Source organism: Elephantulus edwardii, unplaced genomic scaffold (genome assembly GCF_000299155.1).
Source record: "Elephantulus edwardii isolate Elephantulus edwardi_28Jun2011 unplaced genomic scaffold, EleEdw1.0 scaffold00286, whole genome shotgun sequence".
In the NCBI taxonomy this organism is placed as follows: Eukaryota; Metazoa; Chordata; class Mammalia; order Macroscelidea; family Macroscelididae; genus Elephantulus; species Elephantulus edwardii.
In genome coordinates, this window is record NW_006400036.1 from 2793105 (window position 1) to 2807422 (window position 14318).

Sequence of the window (14318 nt, forward strand, 5' to 3'; positions counted from 1 at the left end):
GGAGGGCCAGCCTCGCCCCTGAGCTTTTATTGTGTGAGTGGTCGGGGACTGACTCGCCGCAGTCTCTTCCTTGCCTTCTGCACTTGGTGTCACACCCTGACCCCAAATAAGATAAAATAGGACTGGAACGGGGTTTGAGGGAAGTTGAAGAGGCCGACTTGGCGGGAGCTTTGTGGGCCTGCGGTGGGCGGAGGCGACCCCGGGACAGGGGAGGTTTCCAGCCTAGGCCTCCCAGGGACCTGGGGCCTTCGGCCGGAGGTGTGCAATACCGCGCGTCCAAGTCGCGGCTGTGAGCCTCGGGTAATGTGGCCCCTGTGACCGTTATCTCTGTTCTTTAGGGCGTCTGCAGCTCCTTTCAAGATCACTGCGGTGGATGGAAGGGGGTGGGGTGGGCCAGGGTGGGGTAGGGAAAGCAGGCGGGGTAGACCCAGACTGCAAATGAAACAAAGACTGCTGTTTTCGCGGAATAATAAAATACTAAATATAATACTTTGACATCACTGAGATTTCCCTCCCCAACCCGCCTCAGTTGAAACTGAGGAATTCTTTGAGTCAAGCTTAATTATTTTTTATAGTATTTCACTCTGGAAAACCGTAATCTATTTATTGTTTTTGTCCCCTGTATGCATGTGCCTTCATTAATGATTTCTTTAGACCCCTGCTTTTCATGTTTAAGTATGCCCCTGCCTCAGATTCTGGAAAAGTGGCCATTTTATGCATCTCTTACTTCTGCCTCTTAAATTCGGTTCTCCCCTCTCCTTATCTGGAGAAAGCATATGGTGTAGTTGTGCAATACAGCACGAGCCTTTGTAGCAAAGGGATGTGACCTGGGAGTACTGGGCTTTTTATTTGGACTCCTGAGGGAGATCATTCCAATGGAGAGAGGCTGGTTGGAAGGTGAGATGGAGGAAAATTTGAAGGACATGTAAGAGACTGTGCCTCAGCCGTTTGTGTATTTTCTTGTCTCATAAGAAGAATTAAAATTCTTAGTTATGTTGGGTTCAGTTTTGACTATATTTTAGCACAAGTGTGAAGGTCTGAGTTGTGGGGCCATAAATACCAAAAGTTTTCTTTTGCATTTGAGTTGTATTGGTGATCATTTGATAAAGAATTTTGAGAGATTAATAGGCTTGACACCTCTGTAATGTAAATGATCTCAATTGTGCTGTTACACAGATTGGGTGATTCTGTTGTAGTTTATCCATCTTTAAAGGATGCTCTATTGTGGATAATTTATTCATCTTTTATATGCATCATACATACATACACACAAATGTGTATATATGTAGTTTCCTTATAGCTATAACGACAGAAGGTACTAGGAGACAGTTGAGAAATTTTGAATTTAACAAATGGCCTGGAGAGGGACTGAGCCTCTCAGTGGGGGAGATATGTGCATGTTTAACCTCAATGAATGGGATGAGAGCTTGGTTAATTCATACTTTAAATGTGTTTAGTATGATTAGGTACTTCAAGTAGATCAAGAACATTCAGATGATCTTTATGTTTATTACAAAGTTTCATATGTATTCCTTTCCCCCCTAAGTTTAGGGTTTTTTTTAAAAAGGAAATAGCCTCTGCCAGATAGTACTGGTATATTCAAACATGGTGATCATTGGCCAAGCTTATCTTCTTTAGTCACAATTGATAGGGTTTTATTTAGTAGAGAGGCAGTCTGTGGTATATCCAACCATGGACTTGTATATCCTACCATGGACTTGAGCACGACAGAGGTAGTACAGGTCAGGGCAAGGTTCACATCTGTTGTTTATAGCATCGTTTTGAGCCCTAGTCAACATGAGGGCACCTAAGAACAATGCCTATCCTCCAGAATTCTCTCCCTCTCACCCTCCCACCATTACAGCTGGTATTCAGATTTAATCCTAGCTGTACTACTAGTTAGGTTTGTAACCTTAGGCCATTTATTGGCTTTGTGCCTCAGATTCTCCCTCTTCAAAATGGAGATATTAATAGTACCTACCTCATAAGACCCTGTGAGTATTAAGAGATGACATATATGTAAACTGCTTAGGATAGTGCCTGGTCATAGTTGGCTGTATAGAATAACAATGTTACTATGATGTTGTTAGGTACCACCAAGTTGGAACTGACCCATAGCTGACCCTCCAGCAGGTTTTCAGAGGCAGCAAATTGCAGTAGAGGAGATTGTCCATCTTTCTACCTTGGATAAGCAATTAGATTTAAACCATGTGCTTTTAGATTCGCAGCACAGCTTCATACCAACCACTAGGCCACCAGAATTCCCTTACAATAACAATACTATTTAATTTTTATGTTTTATTATTCTCCTTTCATCAAGACAGCATTTTGGAATGGTACATTTTTAAACACCACTATTATCCAGATCAAGGACCAAATACACAATAAATTGGAAAAAAAAAAAAAAGCCACCCAAAAACAAAACACCCAAACATATGGTAGTCACAAGTTAGGAGTTAAAATTAACAAAATGATCTTCACTGACTTCATGTAGTCCATTAATTAGACTATTTGAGATGCTACTGTTTACTGTGGAGCTCAGGTGGCCTCGTGGCAAGAAGCTGTGCTTGCAAGCCCTAAGACAGGCAGTTCACGGCCACCTGCAGCCCCACTGGAGAAAGACGGAAAGTCTCCTCCAGCAGGATTAACCGCTTCTGAAAAACCACCAGAGGGTCAGCTATCGGTTGATCCCAGCCATATGGTATACAACAACAACAGTTATCTGTTAAGCACAGTGCAAGGTAGGGCAAGAAGACCGTAGGAATGATAGTATATAACATGCTAAAAATTTAGGTCAGAATTAGAAGGAACTGTAGATTTTGGAATGTGGAGGAGAGGCTGAAGCTCACTCCACAGGCCCGGGACCACTCCTGTAATAATAGTCTAGATCATCTCATGCCCATGCTCTGGGTACAGGGCGGAAACTGTCCTCACAGTGTTTCATCAAGTTTCAGAAAGTTGAGAAAAGTAATGAGAACTGTGCTTACAGTGTTTCATTGTAGAAAAATATAGAAAAGTAATTTATAATGCAGTCAGGAAATGAAAAGATGAATTGTACTGGGAAAATCTGCTGTCAGGGACCTCTCCAGAGAGAAAAGCAATGATGTCAGACGAGAGACTAAGGTGAGCCTTATCCATGCCATGCTCTTTGTAGTTTCTTGCTATACATCAGAGAGCTGGACATTGACTAAGGATGACAGAAGAAGAATCTATGCCTTCAAATTGTGCTGGAGGAGTCTTGAACTGCCAAGAAAACAAACTGGTCTGTTTGGCCAGGGTGAAACCAAGTTTCTCCTTGGAGGCTAGGATTTTGAAGCTCTATCTCACATACTTTGTGTATGTGGCTAGGAGAGACTGGTCCTTGGAGAAGGACATCATGCTTGGAAGGGTGGAGGGATAGTGCAGGAAAGGAAGATCCCAGATAAGATGGATTGATACAGTAACTGAGGCAATGGGGGTTGGGGATTGGTGTGTTGGAATTAGTGAGACTAGCTCAGGATAGATAGGGCAGGCTTCAGAGCTGCTATATTTAGGGTCCCTATGGGTTGCAGGTGACTTGTCGTCACATAACAACAACAGCTACATTAGCAATCATTGGTACAATTGCTAATATACTGAGCACTTTAAAGTCATGTGTATAAAATTTCTCTTCACTAAATGGGGAGCAGTTTGTAATTTTGTGATAAGATTTTTTATTGTAAAATTATAAGCATCTTCCCATTGAGATTTAAATTTAATAGCTAGAGAGAGGATTGGATAATTTAAAATCTGCCAGTTTGATGAAAATGACATTAAAATAGAGAATTTAAGATTGAAAAGAAGGCCTGCCTTGGAAATGAGTTGTTAATTCACCCTAATTCATAGTTGCAAACTAAATATAAGCATGTAATTACCTGCCCAGTGTAAAATTAAAGAAACATGTATGTGTCAGCTGGTTGTGAAAAACTTTCTAAAGTTTAAAAAAAAAAACACGTTAGAAATAATCTTTTCCTATCCTGTATTTTATACCTAAAAAGAGTTATAAGAATAATGTTTTATCATGATATAATTGTAATTGATATTTTCTCTTTCAGTAGACACTCTTCCCCCTAATTATTTTTAAAACTTTAATCGTTTGGGTGAAAGTTTATAGAGTAAATTAGTTTCCCATTCAGCAATTTACACACATTTTCTTTTGTGGTGTTAGTTGCAATACCCTCTATGTACTAGCACTCTTCCCATTGATTGACCTTCTTAAACCAGAATGTATGTCTTGTTCGTCTCCAAAATCAACCAACATGATTCCCACTCAGAACTGTCTTTTTTTATTAGCAGGGTAGAGTGTACAAATTGGAGATACTAAAAACTTGTTAGTAATTTATTAGTGTATTTCCTAAAAATAATGGGCATAAAAAAAAAATAATGGGCATTGGAAACCATTCCTCAGGATTAGGAATTGTCTGTTTCTGAGCAGGTGCTTAAGAAGGCAAACTCAACTTTAGCTATAAAATATGTTAGCATATGCTTTGATTTGTAAAAGCCTTAATGTTCAATTTTGTGATAATTTGTTTTTCATTGCTTTAATTTGTGATTTTTGTTTCATTTATGTCCATAGCACTTAAAACATTAACATAGTGTTAAATAATGTTAGGATTTCTAGATTGTTGGATTTCATCGTTCTTGTTTATCCCATCATGCCTCTTAGTAATGTAGCAACCAGAGAACTATAGTTCAGTGACTGAGTGTGGCTCCAGACCCAGTGCATCACCATCATCTGGGATGTACCCGAATGGGCAGATTCTTGGGTCTACCCGCTGAATACATTTCTCATCCACCCACTGAATAAGAAACTCTGGAGATGGGGGTCTAGCAATCTATTATAAAAGCCTTGTAGGTCTTCAATCACCAGGTGATTACAGTGCCTGTTGAGGTTTAAAAATGGTAAAGCGTGGGTGTTTACAATGCATTACATTGTAGCATATAATTTCTGGAGATTATTTGGAATTCCTGAGTGGTACAAATGGTGAAGCACTAGGCTGTTAAAGGAAGGGTTAGGGTTTCTGACTATACCTACAGATATCCCTGAAGAAAAGTTTAGCAGGCTGTTTTAGAAAAACCTGTCATTTAGACTCTGTGGCACACAGCTCGCTTTGACATACGTAGGTTACCACAAATTGGTTTAGACTCCAGAGCCACTGGTTGCTTGACTTAGTATTAGCTATTTGATTCCAGTAAATGATTCTTAAAGATTAAAGGGCTGATGTAGATATCCACTAGCAGATTAACATTTTAGGACACATATCCCTTTGAGAATTTAAAGATAGCATGATAGAAGAAGAATCGATGGCTTTGAGTTGTGGTGCTGGAGAAGAGTATTGAATTGACAAGTCTGTCCCAGAAAGGTTGAAACCAGGATGCTCCTTGGAGGCAAAGATTTTGAAGCTCTGTCTCACATACTTTGGGCATGTTGCCAACAGGGACCAGTCCTTGGAGAAGGACATCAAGCTTGGAAAGGTGGAGGGGACAGTGCAAGTGAGGAAGATCCCAGATGAGATGGAGTGACTCAGTGACTGGGATAATGGGAGTAGGTATGTTTGAGACAGTGAAATTGGCTCAAGATAGAGCAGAGTTCAGAGCTTTTGTACATAGGGTCACTGTGAGTCACAAATGACCCAACAGGATGTAACAACAAAAGTATTCTTTGCTCCATCTCTCATACTTTGGGCATGTCCTTGGCAAAGGACATCATGCATGGAAGGATAGAAGGTCGGCTCAGTAGAGAAAGACCCAGGTCGGCTCAGTAGAGAAAGACCCTGGATTAGATGGATTGGCAGTGCAGGTATGTCAAAGATGGTGAGGTTGGCTTAGGATATATGCATGTGTAGGGAGAGCTCTGGTTGCCTGGTGCTAAGGAGTTATGCTGCCAACCTAAAGACATGGTTTGAACCCACCAGCTGCTCTGCAGGGGAAAGATGGACAGTCTCCTCCTGTCCAGTTTATTATCTCTGAAAATGTACTAGAGGGTCAGCTATGAGTTGATTCTGCCTTGATGTTATCTATAACAAGAACAACATAACGGCATGTGTAGACACAAAGCATTTTAAGGAGATTGAAATTCATCTCTGGACTCAAGGTTAAGGGTTTAGCAACTTTGAACTATTTTATTATTACTTTCTGACTTCTTATTTACAAGGACCCCCAGCCTTGTGGAGATGGTTCTAGGGGGACTTGATAAAGGAGAGTAGGTACTTAGCTGCCTCCTTGCTTGGTTCGGATGAAGTAATGGAAAATTTTTATGAAACTTTGTAATACCCTGGATTTTTTAATGTTGTTGTTATTATGTGCCTTCAAGTTGCTTGCTGACTCAAAGCAACCCTACGTACAAGAGCCCTAAACCCTGCTCTATCCTGTGCCAGCCTCACTGTCTTTGACACACCTACTCCCATTACCCCAGTCACTGAATTGATCCATCTCATCGAGGGTCTTCCTCTCTTGCGCTGATGTTAATGCTGTGCCCAGAAAGATGAGTCATATCAGGAAGATGAGTGGTGAATATAAAATCCTGTCATTTGATCCCAAAAGCACAAGTATCTGAGGAGAGGTAGCTTAGGTGCAGCATATATAGAACTTAAAGCCAATCGCTCCTTATCAGCTAAGAGTAAATGCTGTTGCTACTGCTGTTATTACTGTTTACTGCTATCAAGTCAGCCCTGAGCCCCTAACAAGTTAGAGTGTTGTGATCCTTGGATTTTTCATTGGCTCATTTTGTACACGTAGGTTCCCAGTCCTTTCTTGCTTATCTCTCTCAGTCTGGAATCTCCATTGAAGCCTATTCAATATCATAGCAACATCCAAGCCCCTGCTTACAGTTAGGTAGTAGCCAAAAGATACATTAGCTAGGAATCGAGCCCTGGCCTTCTGTGTGAAAGGTGAGCGTTCTACCATTGAGTCACCAATGCCCCCAGAGAGGGCTGAATAAACTAATTGGGTCTTGAGAATATGTTAATAGTAAAAGGCACAGGAACAGTCTTTTCTTGACTTGATGTAGCTGAAGGTTAACCAATAGCTTCTTTTCTGCACGGGTCAGACTATTTAGAAAATACCCTGTTGGCTCCTGAACCACACATTCTAAAAGGACAGCACACTAGGTGATGTAATGAACAATGATGAATGATGGAGTGCTAGGCTGAAGAGGAGACCGAGGGAGTAGGAGCAGCTGCAGGAATGGAGACCTGGATGGCCAGGCTAGCGCCTGTCATGAGCTTGAAAGGCTTTTGCGTTGCAGTGAAACCACACTTGCCTTCTATGGCTCCATTTGATCACATAAAGACCACAGGGGACTGTAGAGAAAGCTACAAGGGACTGATTTGAGGCTTTCATTGGGGAAGAACTTGGATGTCTTGTATGATCAAAGGCACTTATTTCTTTGCTCTTCTGAGCAGTCTTAATCTGATTAAATAGCTGTATTCTTGTACCACACCATGATTTTGTTATAAATCTTTTTTCTTAAAAAAAAAAAAAAAAAAAAAAAAAATCTTTTTTCTTTTCCCTTTCCCTTCTTAACTCTTTGTGGTGGAGGGTGTAAGAAGAGATGAAAACCGCACTAATAAACTGTACTCTTACTTTTATATCCTGGACTTTCTTTTTCCTTCTGCTTATTTTTCAGCCCTCAGTAACTGAGGACAGTTTTGAGTGGTCATCAGACAACCAGTCCACACCTGATTTACCTTGGAAGTTCTCTTGGTGTAGCTATGAGAATACTCTAGATCTTTACTATAGAGTTTTTTTTATAGTTTTAGACGTTAAAATAATTTAAGTTTTTAGAAAACAAAAACTTTTGGATTTTTTTATGCTTTTAGATATCTAATATTTTTTCCTTCTCTTTTTTTAGAGGTGCTTGCTGTTAGAGCCTTCTGCTTACAATGGCGCAAAGAACTGGACTCGAAGATCCAGAGAGATATCTCTTTGTGGATAGGGCTGTTATCTACAACCCTGCCACTCAAGCTGATTGGACGGCTAAAAAGTTAGTTTGGATTCCATCAGAACGCCATGGCTTTGAGGCAGCTAGTATCAAAGAAGAGCGGGGAGATGAAGTTATGGTTGAGCTGGCTGAGAATGGAAAGAAAGCAATGGTCAACAAAGATGATATTCAGAAGATGAACCCACCAAAGTTTTCTAAGGTGGAAGATATGGCCGAATTGACATGCTTGAATGAAGCTTCTGTTTTACATAATCTGAAGGATCGCTACTATTCGGGACTTATCTATGTAAGTAGTCCTCCCAACTGGTCATGTGAAGTGGTGATTCAGAAGTAATGTTAATTATGCATAATTATATTATAATCAAATGAGAACACAGAACACTCACACGGTCTGTTTAACATTGCTGTTTTGTTAAAGATATAAGGATTGAGTCCCGAATACCCAAGTCTTACTTTGCTTTAAACCGTAACACTTTATTTTAAATAATCCAATCAGCAAAATAGGTATAATAAAATGATACTTGGAGATTTATGGAAGTCTGCAGGAATGTAATGGGAGAAAGACTATAAGACAATAAGAATGGGCTGAAAAAAATTAATTAAAAAAAAAAAAGAAGATGGGCTGAAAGGAAAAGGGAGCATTGTAATAAGATGCAGACAGCAAGTTGATAAATGCCAAGGAAAGGGCTGTGAGTTTAGAGATTTGATTGCAAAGAAAGTAGTTAAGTCTCCTAGGGTACAAGGAAATGGGAAAGATGAATGCGGAGTTTTTTAAGAGGAAACAGTTAAGGGTGAGATTGAAACTTGAGGTTTTCCTGTGGTTACCAGCCGACAAGTCGTGATGGTGTCACTGAACGTGAACGTATAGAATGCAAAAATAATGTGATATCAGGTAGAGAGGAAAGGTACAAGAAAGATACTGGGGGACAAATCTAGAGGAGTAAAGGAGTTTTGAGGGGATAATAGACAAAGGTGGAATGACTTTGAATGAAAAGAAGTAGAGATAAAAGTTGAGGGACTGATAACTGTGGATTTGAAAAGGGGCAGTTGACTTTTGTGGATGGAGCGTGCCACAGAGTGCTATTATACTTAAGGTTGCTGAGACAGCCGACTTGGAAGAATAGTAACCACCAAACCCACTGCTGTGGAGCTGATTACAGCACAACTCTTCGTGACCCTCTGTTTGCTTTCAAGCCTATAAACCTTTACAGGAGGAGATTGCCCATTTTTCTGTGGTAGAACAGCTAGTGGAGTCAAACCACTGACCTTTTTTTTCACATGGCAATATGTAACACACTACACCACCAGAGTTCCTTCACAGCAACAGAGTATCTCTACAAATATTTACTGAGCATTTTCTCTCTTCTAGGGAGCTCTGATGGCCTAGTTCATAGGGCCACTGCTAGCCCAAAAGTGACGCTTCTCTGCCATTTCAAATCCATTACAGGAGAAAGATGGGCAGTGTTTTCTCATGTACTTTGTAGTCTCAGAAACCCAATAGAGGATACTTATGAGTCAGTTTGACCCAACAGCATTGAGTGAGTTACTGTGTTCTAGGACCTAGGATTGGGTTAATGTGAAGCTGTGCTGTCATGAGGTCCCTCCTATTATGATCAAGATGAGGAAACATAAGTTGGAGAACTTAAGAGAGTGAGTGATTTGTTTTGTAGGAAGTGAAGCAGGGCTGCTGCATAGAGTAAGTCAGTTGGCTTTGCCCAGGCCTCCTTGAGGAGCTACCATGTGATCTGGAATCTAGGAGGGAGATGCTGTCGTGTGGCCTCCAGTAAATTCTGACTCTGAGCAGCCTTGTATAACAGTAGAACTTGCCCATCGGATGTCCTGGGCTATGATCTATGTGGAAACGGATCATCAGGTGTACTTACCCTCTGATGTGGGTGTGGGAGACAAACCTCTTTCTTAGCAGCTGAGCATTTACTCATTTACCATCAGTGTCTTTGGAAGGAGCTAGCTTTGAGAAAATGTGAAAATGAAAAGTTCTTGTATGACCTTTGACAGAACAATTTCAAATCTGATGGTCTCTACCATCTGTTTATCTCCTTAGCTCTGTGAATTCGCTTGCAAAGAAAGCTAGAGGCATTAGGGCTGGGAAGATGGCTTGAGGAGAGTGGAAGAGCTTTGGAAAATAGAAGAGGCCAAGGAGGAGGGCTGACTATCCAGTTGAGGTTGCGTGGCAGAGCGTATAAAAACACCATGTTTTATGTCTATGAGTTTTCTGGATCACTAAATGGATCTAAAATGGTTGTTAGGTCTGTGAATGCAGGGAGATGTTGCTTACTGTTTATTTTAGTCCTAGTGTAGTGTCTGGCACACAGCAGACAGAAAAAGAAAATACCCTTTTTCTTTTTTTTTTTTTAACATCCAGCAAGTTGAAGGGGCTCTTGAGGTTAGTTCAGTGATTTCAGAGTCTGGGCATGCAAAGACAGATGGGAACCATTGGATCAAAGCCTGCATAGAGGTTTTGATGATGTAGAGGGTTGATGACAGTAAGGTAGGGAGAAACTGGGGAATTAAGAATCACTGGATTGTAATGTTAACTTCTCACCCTCTTTACATTTTGAGAGGTGGATCAGTTTTAGATTATGCATGGAGTGGCCAGTTTTGAAAACCTTAACAAGTAAAGCAAGAAAAATAAAAAGGATTTTATTAAATCTGAACCCTTGAACGCAAGTCTGTCTTACCTGTGGGATGAAATGGGAAATATGTATAATGCACTTTTGCTGCATATAAAGTATGGTGGGTTCCTTGAAGTAAAGATGTAAGTAGTTGTCAGAATGGCAAGGTAAGGTAGCTACTTTGTTTTTAAACCAGACAATCCTTTAGTGGCATCTTTCAACCGCACTTCTTACCTAGCTGGACATTCCACAGCACCACTGTGGATGTCATCTGTGATGTCATGAAGGTGGTGGCCCTCAGCACTGAAGCTCACTCCTGGGTTCGAGCAGTTCCCAGGATCTCTTTAATAGTCCTGAGAGTTTTCTGGCTTAAGATCTGTGTTGCATCTGATGAGCAATACTGATAGTCTCATCAAAAGGGAAATTCCCATTGTGTTTAAGATTTTTCTACTCCTCTCGGCCACTGGGTGGCTTCTTGAGGGTCTTGATGACCAGAGCAGAGGTGGAAGGCACTACCACCTCAGACTGGTCAGTTTCATGTTAATCCTGCATCCTTTACAGACACTACCAGTGGCCTTGGCAATGCCGTCATCAACTTGTATTTGAGATAAACCCAGCGGGCTGATCTTGGGGGCCAGAGTGGACGTTGCACTAACTTCCCTACTGGTACACCTCAGGTACATGGCTTTGGTCTCATTGAGGTTAAACTTGAGCAGCGTGGCAGAAGTGGCTGGTAGCGGGATGACCAGGGAAATTTGTACCTATGCTTCCTCCAAGCCACAAGCCAAATCGTGAAGCTGGCTACATCTTTTTAAAATTCCAACACTTTTTATTCACTAGACTAACTGATATAAAATATGCTTAACTAAACTATTTGTCAGACAGTGTTAAAAATAACATCTGTAGGTGGTGTAAAGAGTTAAATGGGCTTAGCTGCTAACCAGAAGATTGGAGGTCTGACACCAGAGGTACCTCAGAAGAAAGACCTGGCAACTACTGAAAAATCATCCATTGATATCACCATCTAAGATGCCGTGATTGTTCTCTGTCTACTTGCAACAGGAAAGAGAAAAGGAAAGATGGATAGACACAGTCAGTCTCCAGGAAAAATGGGCTGTGCAGATGTCAACGTTTGTGACCCTGAGGCCTGAAGAACTAGGTGATGCCTGGCTACCACTGCTTACCTCTCTGAAAAGGATCACATAGTGATCCTGGACTGGGGGCGGAGGAGGGGGGGTGGAGATATGGAACAAGTTACAAAAATGGCCACCACCAAGACTGTTGCCCTAGTCACCCTTCCAGCCTGGAACTAAACTCACCCTGGTTGTTCAACTTTCATCCAAGGAATAGACAGTCCTAAGAGGTGAACTTATATAAATATCTAGAGGGTAAATCCTTACTCCTTAGAACAGTCAATCATACAAAATCAAAGGGGCAGCACTTTCCCAGGAGAAAGCCCACAGACAGGAAGGGATAGGGTAGAAGAGGTAGCAGAAATGTGAACCACAGGAAGGATGAGGAGTTAATTGACTCAGGGGCAGCAGGTACTGGTGTTGGTTCTTGTAAATAGACAGTTCCATGTGGGTTTTCAAGACCATGATCTTTGTAAAGCACATCTCTTGGTCTGTCTTCCAAGAAGACACTTTTGGACAGTATCAAGCCCCCAACCTTTCTTCAAGTCATTGAATGCTTAACTATTTGCACCACCCAAAGACTCCTATAGAGAGGGTTTGGATAGGATTTGGAGACAGTGGTGGTTCAGTGGTTGAAATCTTGGGTTCACATCCCAGTGAGTATGCTTTATATGTGCAGCCACAGCCCATTTGTCATTGGAGGCTTATGTGTTGCATTGATGAAGAGTGGTTCTTTCAGACTGAGATGTACTAGCAAGAAAAGACATCTTCCAGAAGTCAGTCAGTGAAACCCCCTTTGGACCACAGCCAATTAAGGGTAAAGGAAGGGTATGGGACCAGACAGGTTTTTTCTGTTGTGCACAGAGTTCCCATGAGTCAAGGGGCCACTAACAGCTGCCACCCAGGAGCTGTTGTGGTGTAGTGCACTGCATGATAGGTGAAGGCTGGCAGTTTGAATTCACCAGTTGCTTTAAGGGAGAAAGATGAGAAGTTTCCTCCCGCAAAGATTCATAACCTCTGGAAAGAGATAAAGGGTCGAAACTGATTACAGGTATTTGGGTAACAACAACCACAACTTTATAGAAATTATGGCCTTAATTAAAAAGAGATTCAGACCATCAAAGAAATGCCAAGGAGGGAGCCTGGGAAAGAAATACACAGAGCGTTTCCTCCTACCTTCAATCTCCTATTGATATCGCTTGTTGGCCTCACTCAGTTTGAGGTCAAGGGCAAGGGAATTTAGTGATACATTTCTTCGCGTCAACCTCAATTCCATTTGGAATTGAATTTTGTATATAGTATGAAGGAAAGGCAAGATGGATCTTCTCCTCCTCTTTCCTCATCTCATTGCCATTGAGTGCAGTGACCCTATAGGACAGAACTGAACTGTCCGTAAGGTTTCCAAGGCTGTAAATCTTTCAAGACTGCCTCGTCTTCCTCCTGCAGAGCTGCTGGTGGAAGTCCAGCCACAAACCTTTTGATAAGCAGCTGAATGTCTAAACTATATTGTCACCAGACGTCCCTTCCTTTCCCAGTATGGCTATCTAATTGACCCATTGAGATTTCCAGAACTGAATGGAAGGAATCCTTAATTGTTTCCATTTGAAAAAAAGTTAATCCATCAGAATGTGGAATGTATCACACCATTTCTTTAATATCACATGCAAGTAAAATCTTGCTTTGTTGTTGTTATGTGTCGTCAAGTAGCTTACGATTCATAGTGACCCTATGTACAACAGCCCTAAACCCTGCTCTATCCTGTGCCAAACTTACTGTCTCTGACACAGCGGTCCCCCTGACCCCAGTGACTGAATCAATCCATCTCATCCAGGGTTGTCTTCTGCGCTGTCCCTCCACCTTCCCAAGCATGACGTCCCTCTGCAAGGAGACTAGTCCCTCCTTACAACATTTCCAAAGTATGTCAGACGAAGCTTCAGAATCCTTGCCTCCAAAGAGAAACCTGCTTTAGTTTATGAAAAAACAGCTGGAACGGGTACATCAACAGGGAATCTCCAGAAACTCAAGCTGAGTTTAGAAGAGGCTATGACATTAGGGTTATTACTGCTGATGACAGATGGATCTTGGTTAAAAACAGAGACTACCAGAAACATTTTTACTTATGTTCTATTGATTATGCAAGGGCACTTGACTGTATGAGTCATACCAAATTATGAGTAAAATTGAGAAGAATTGGAATCTCAGAACACTTAATTGTGCTGATAAGAAGTCTACTATACACAGACCAAGAAACAGTTTTTGATTGAACAAGGGAATATGAAATGATTTAAAATCAGGAAAGGTCTGTCAGGGTTGTAGCATTTCCCCACACCTATTCAATCTATATCCTGAGCAAATAATTTGAAAATTTGAACTATATGAAGACTAGTATGGCATTAGGATTGAAGGAAGACTTATCAACAGCTTGCATTATGCAGATGACACAACCTTCCTTGCAGAAAAATAAAAAGGGTTTAAAGCACTTACTGCAGAAGACTAAAACCTTCAATATAGATTATATTTTAACATCAAGAAAAGAAGAATCCTTACCATTGACCAATAGACAACGTTATGATAGATGGAGAAAGATTGAAT

General features: G+C 41.2%; 1 protein-coding gene across 1 annotated transcript in view; it reads left to right on the forward strand.

Annotated features, from left to right (window-relative positions):
* The window catches only part of MYH10 (myosin, heavy chain 10, non-muscle), a 163271-nt gene that overhangs the window by 991 nt on the left and 147962 nt on the right, over positions 1 to 14318 (forward strand). Inside the window, exon 2 of the mRNA XM_006900506.1 lies at positions 7871 to 8246. Coding sequence (XP_006900568.1) covers positions 7902 to 8246 — 345 coding nt within the window. The 5' untranslated portion in view covers positions 7871 to 7901. The remainder of the gene's footprint in view (positions 1 to 7870; positions 8247 to 14318) is intronic.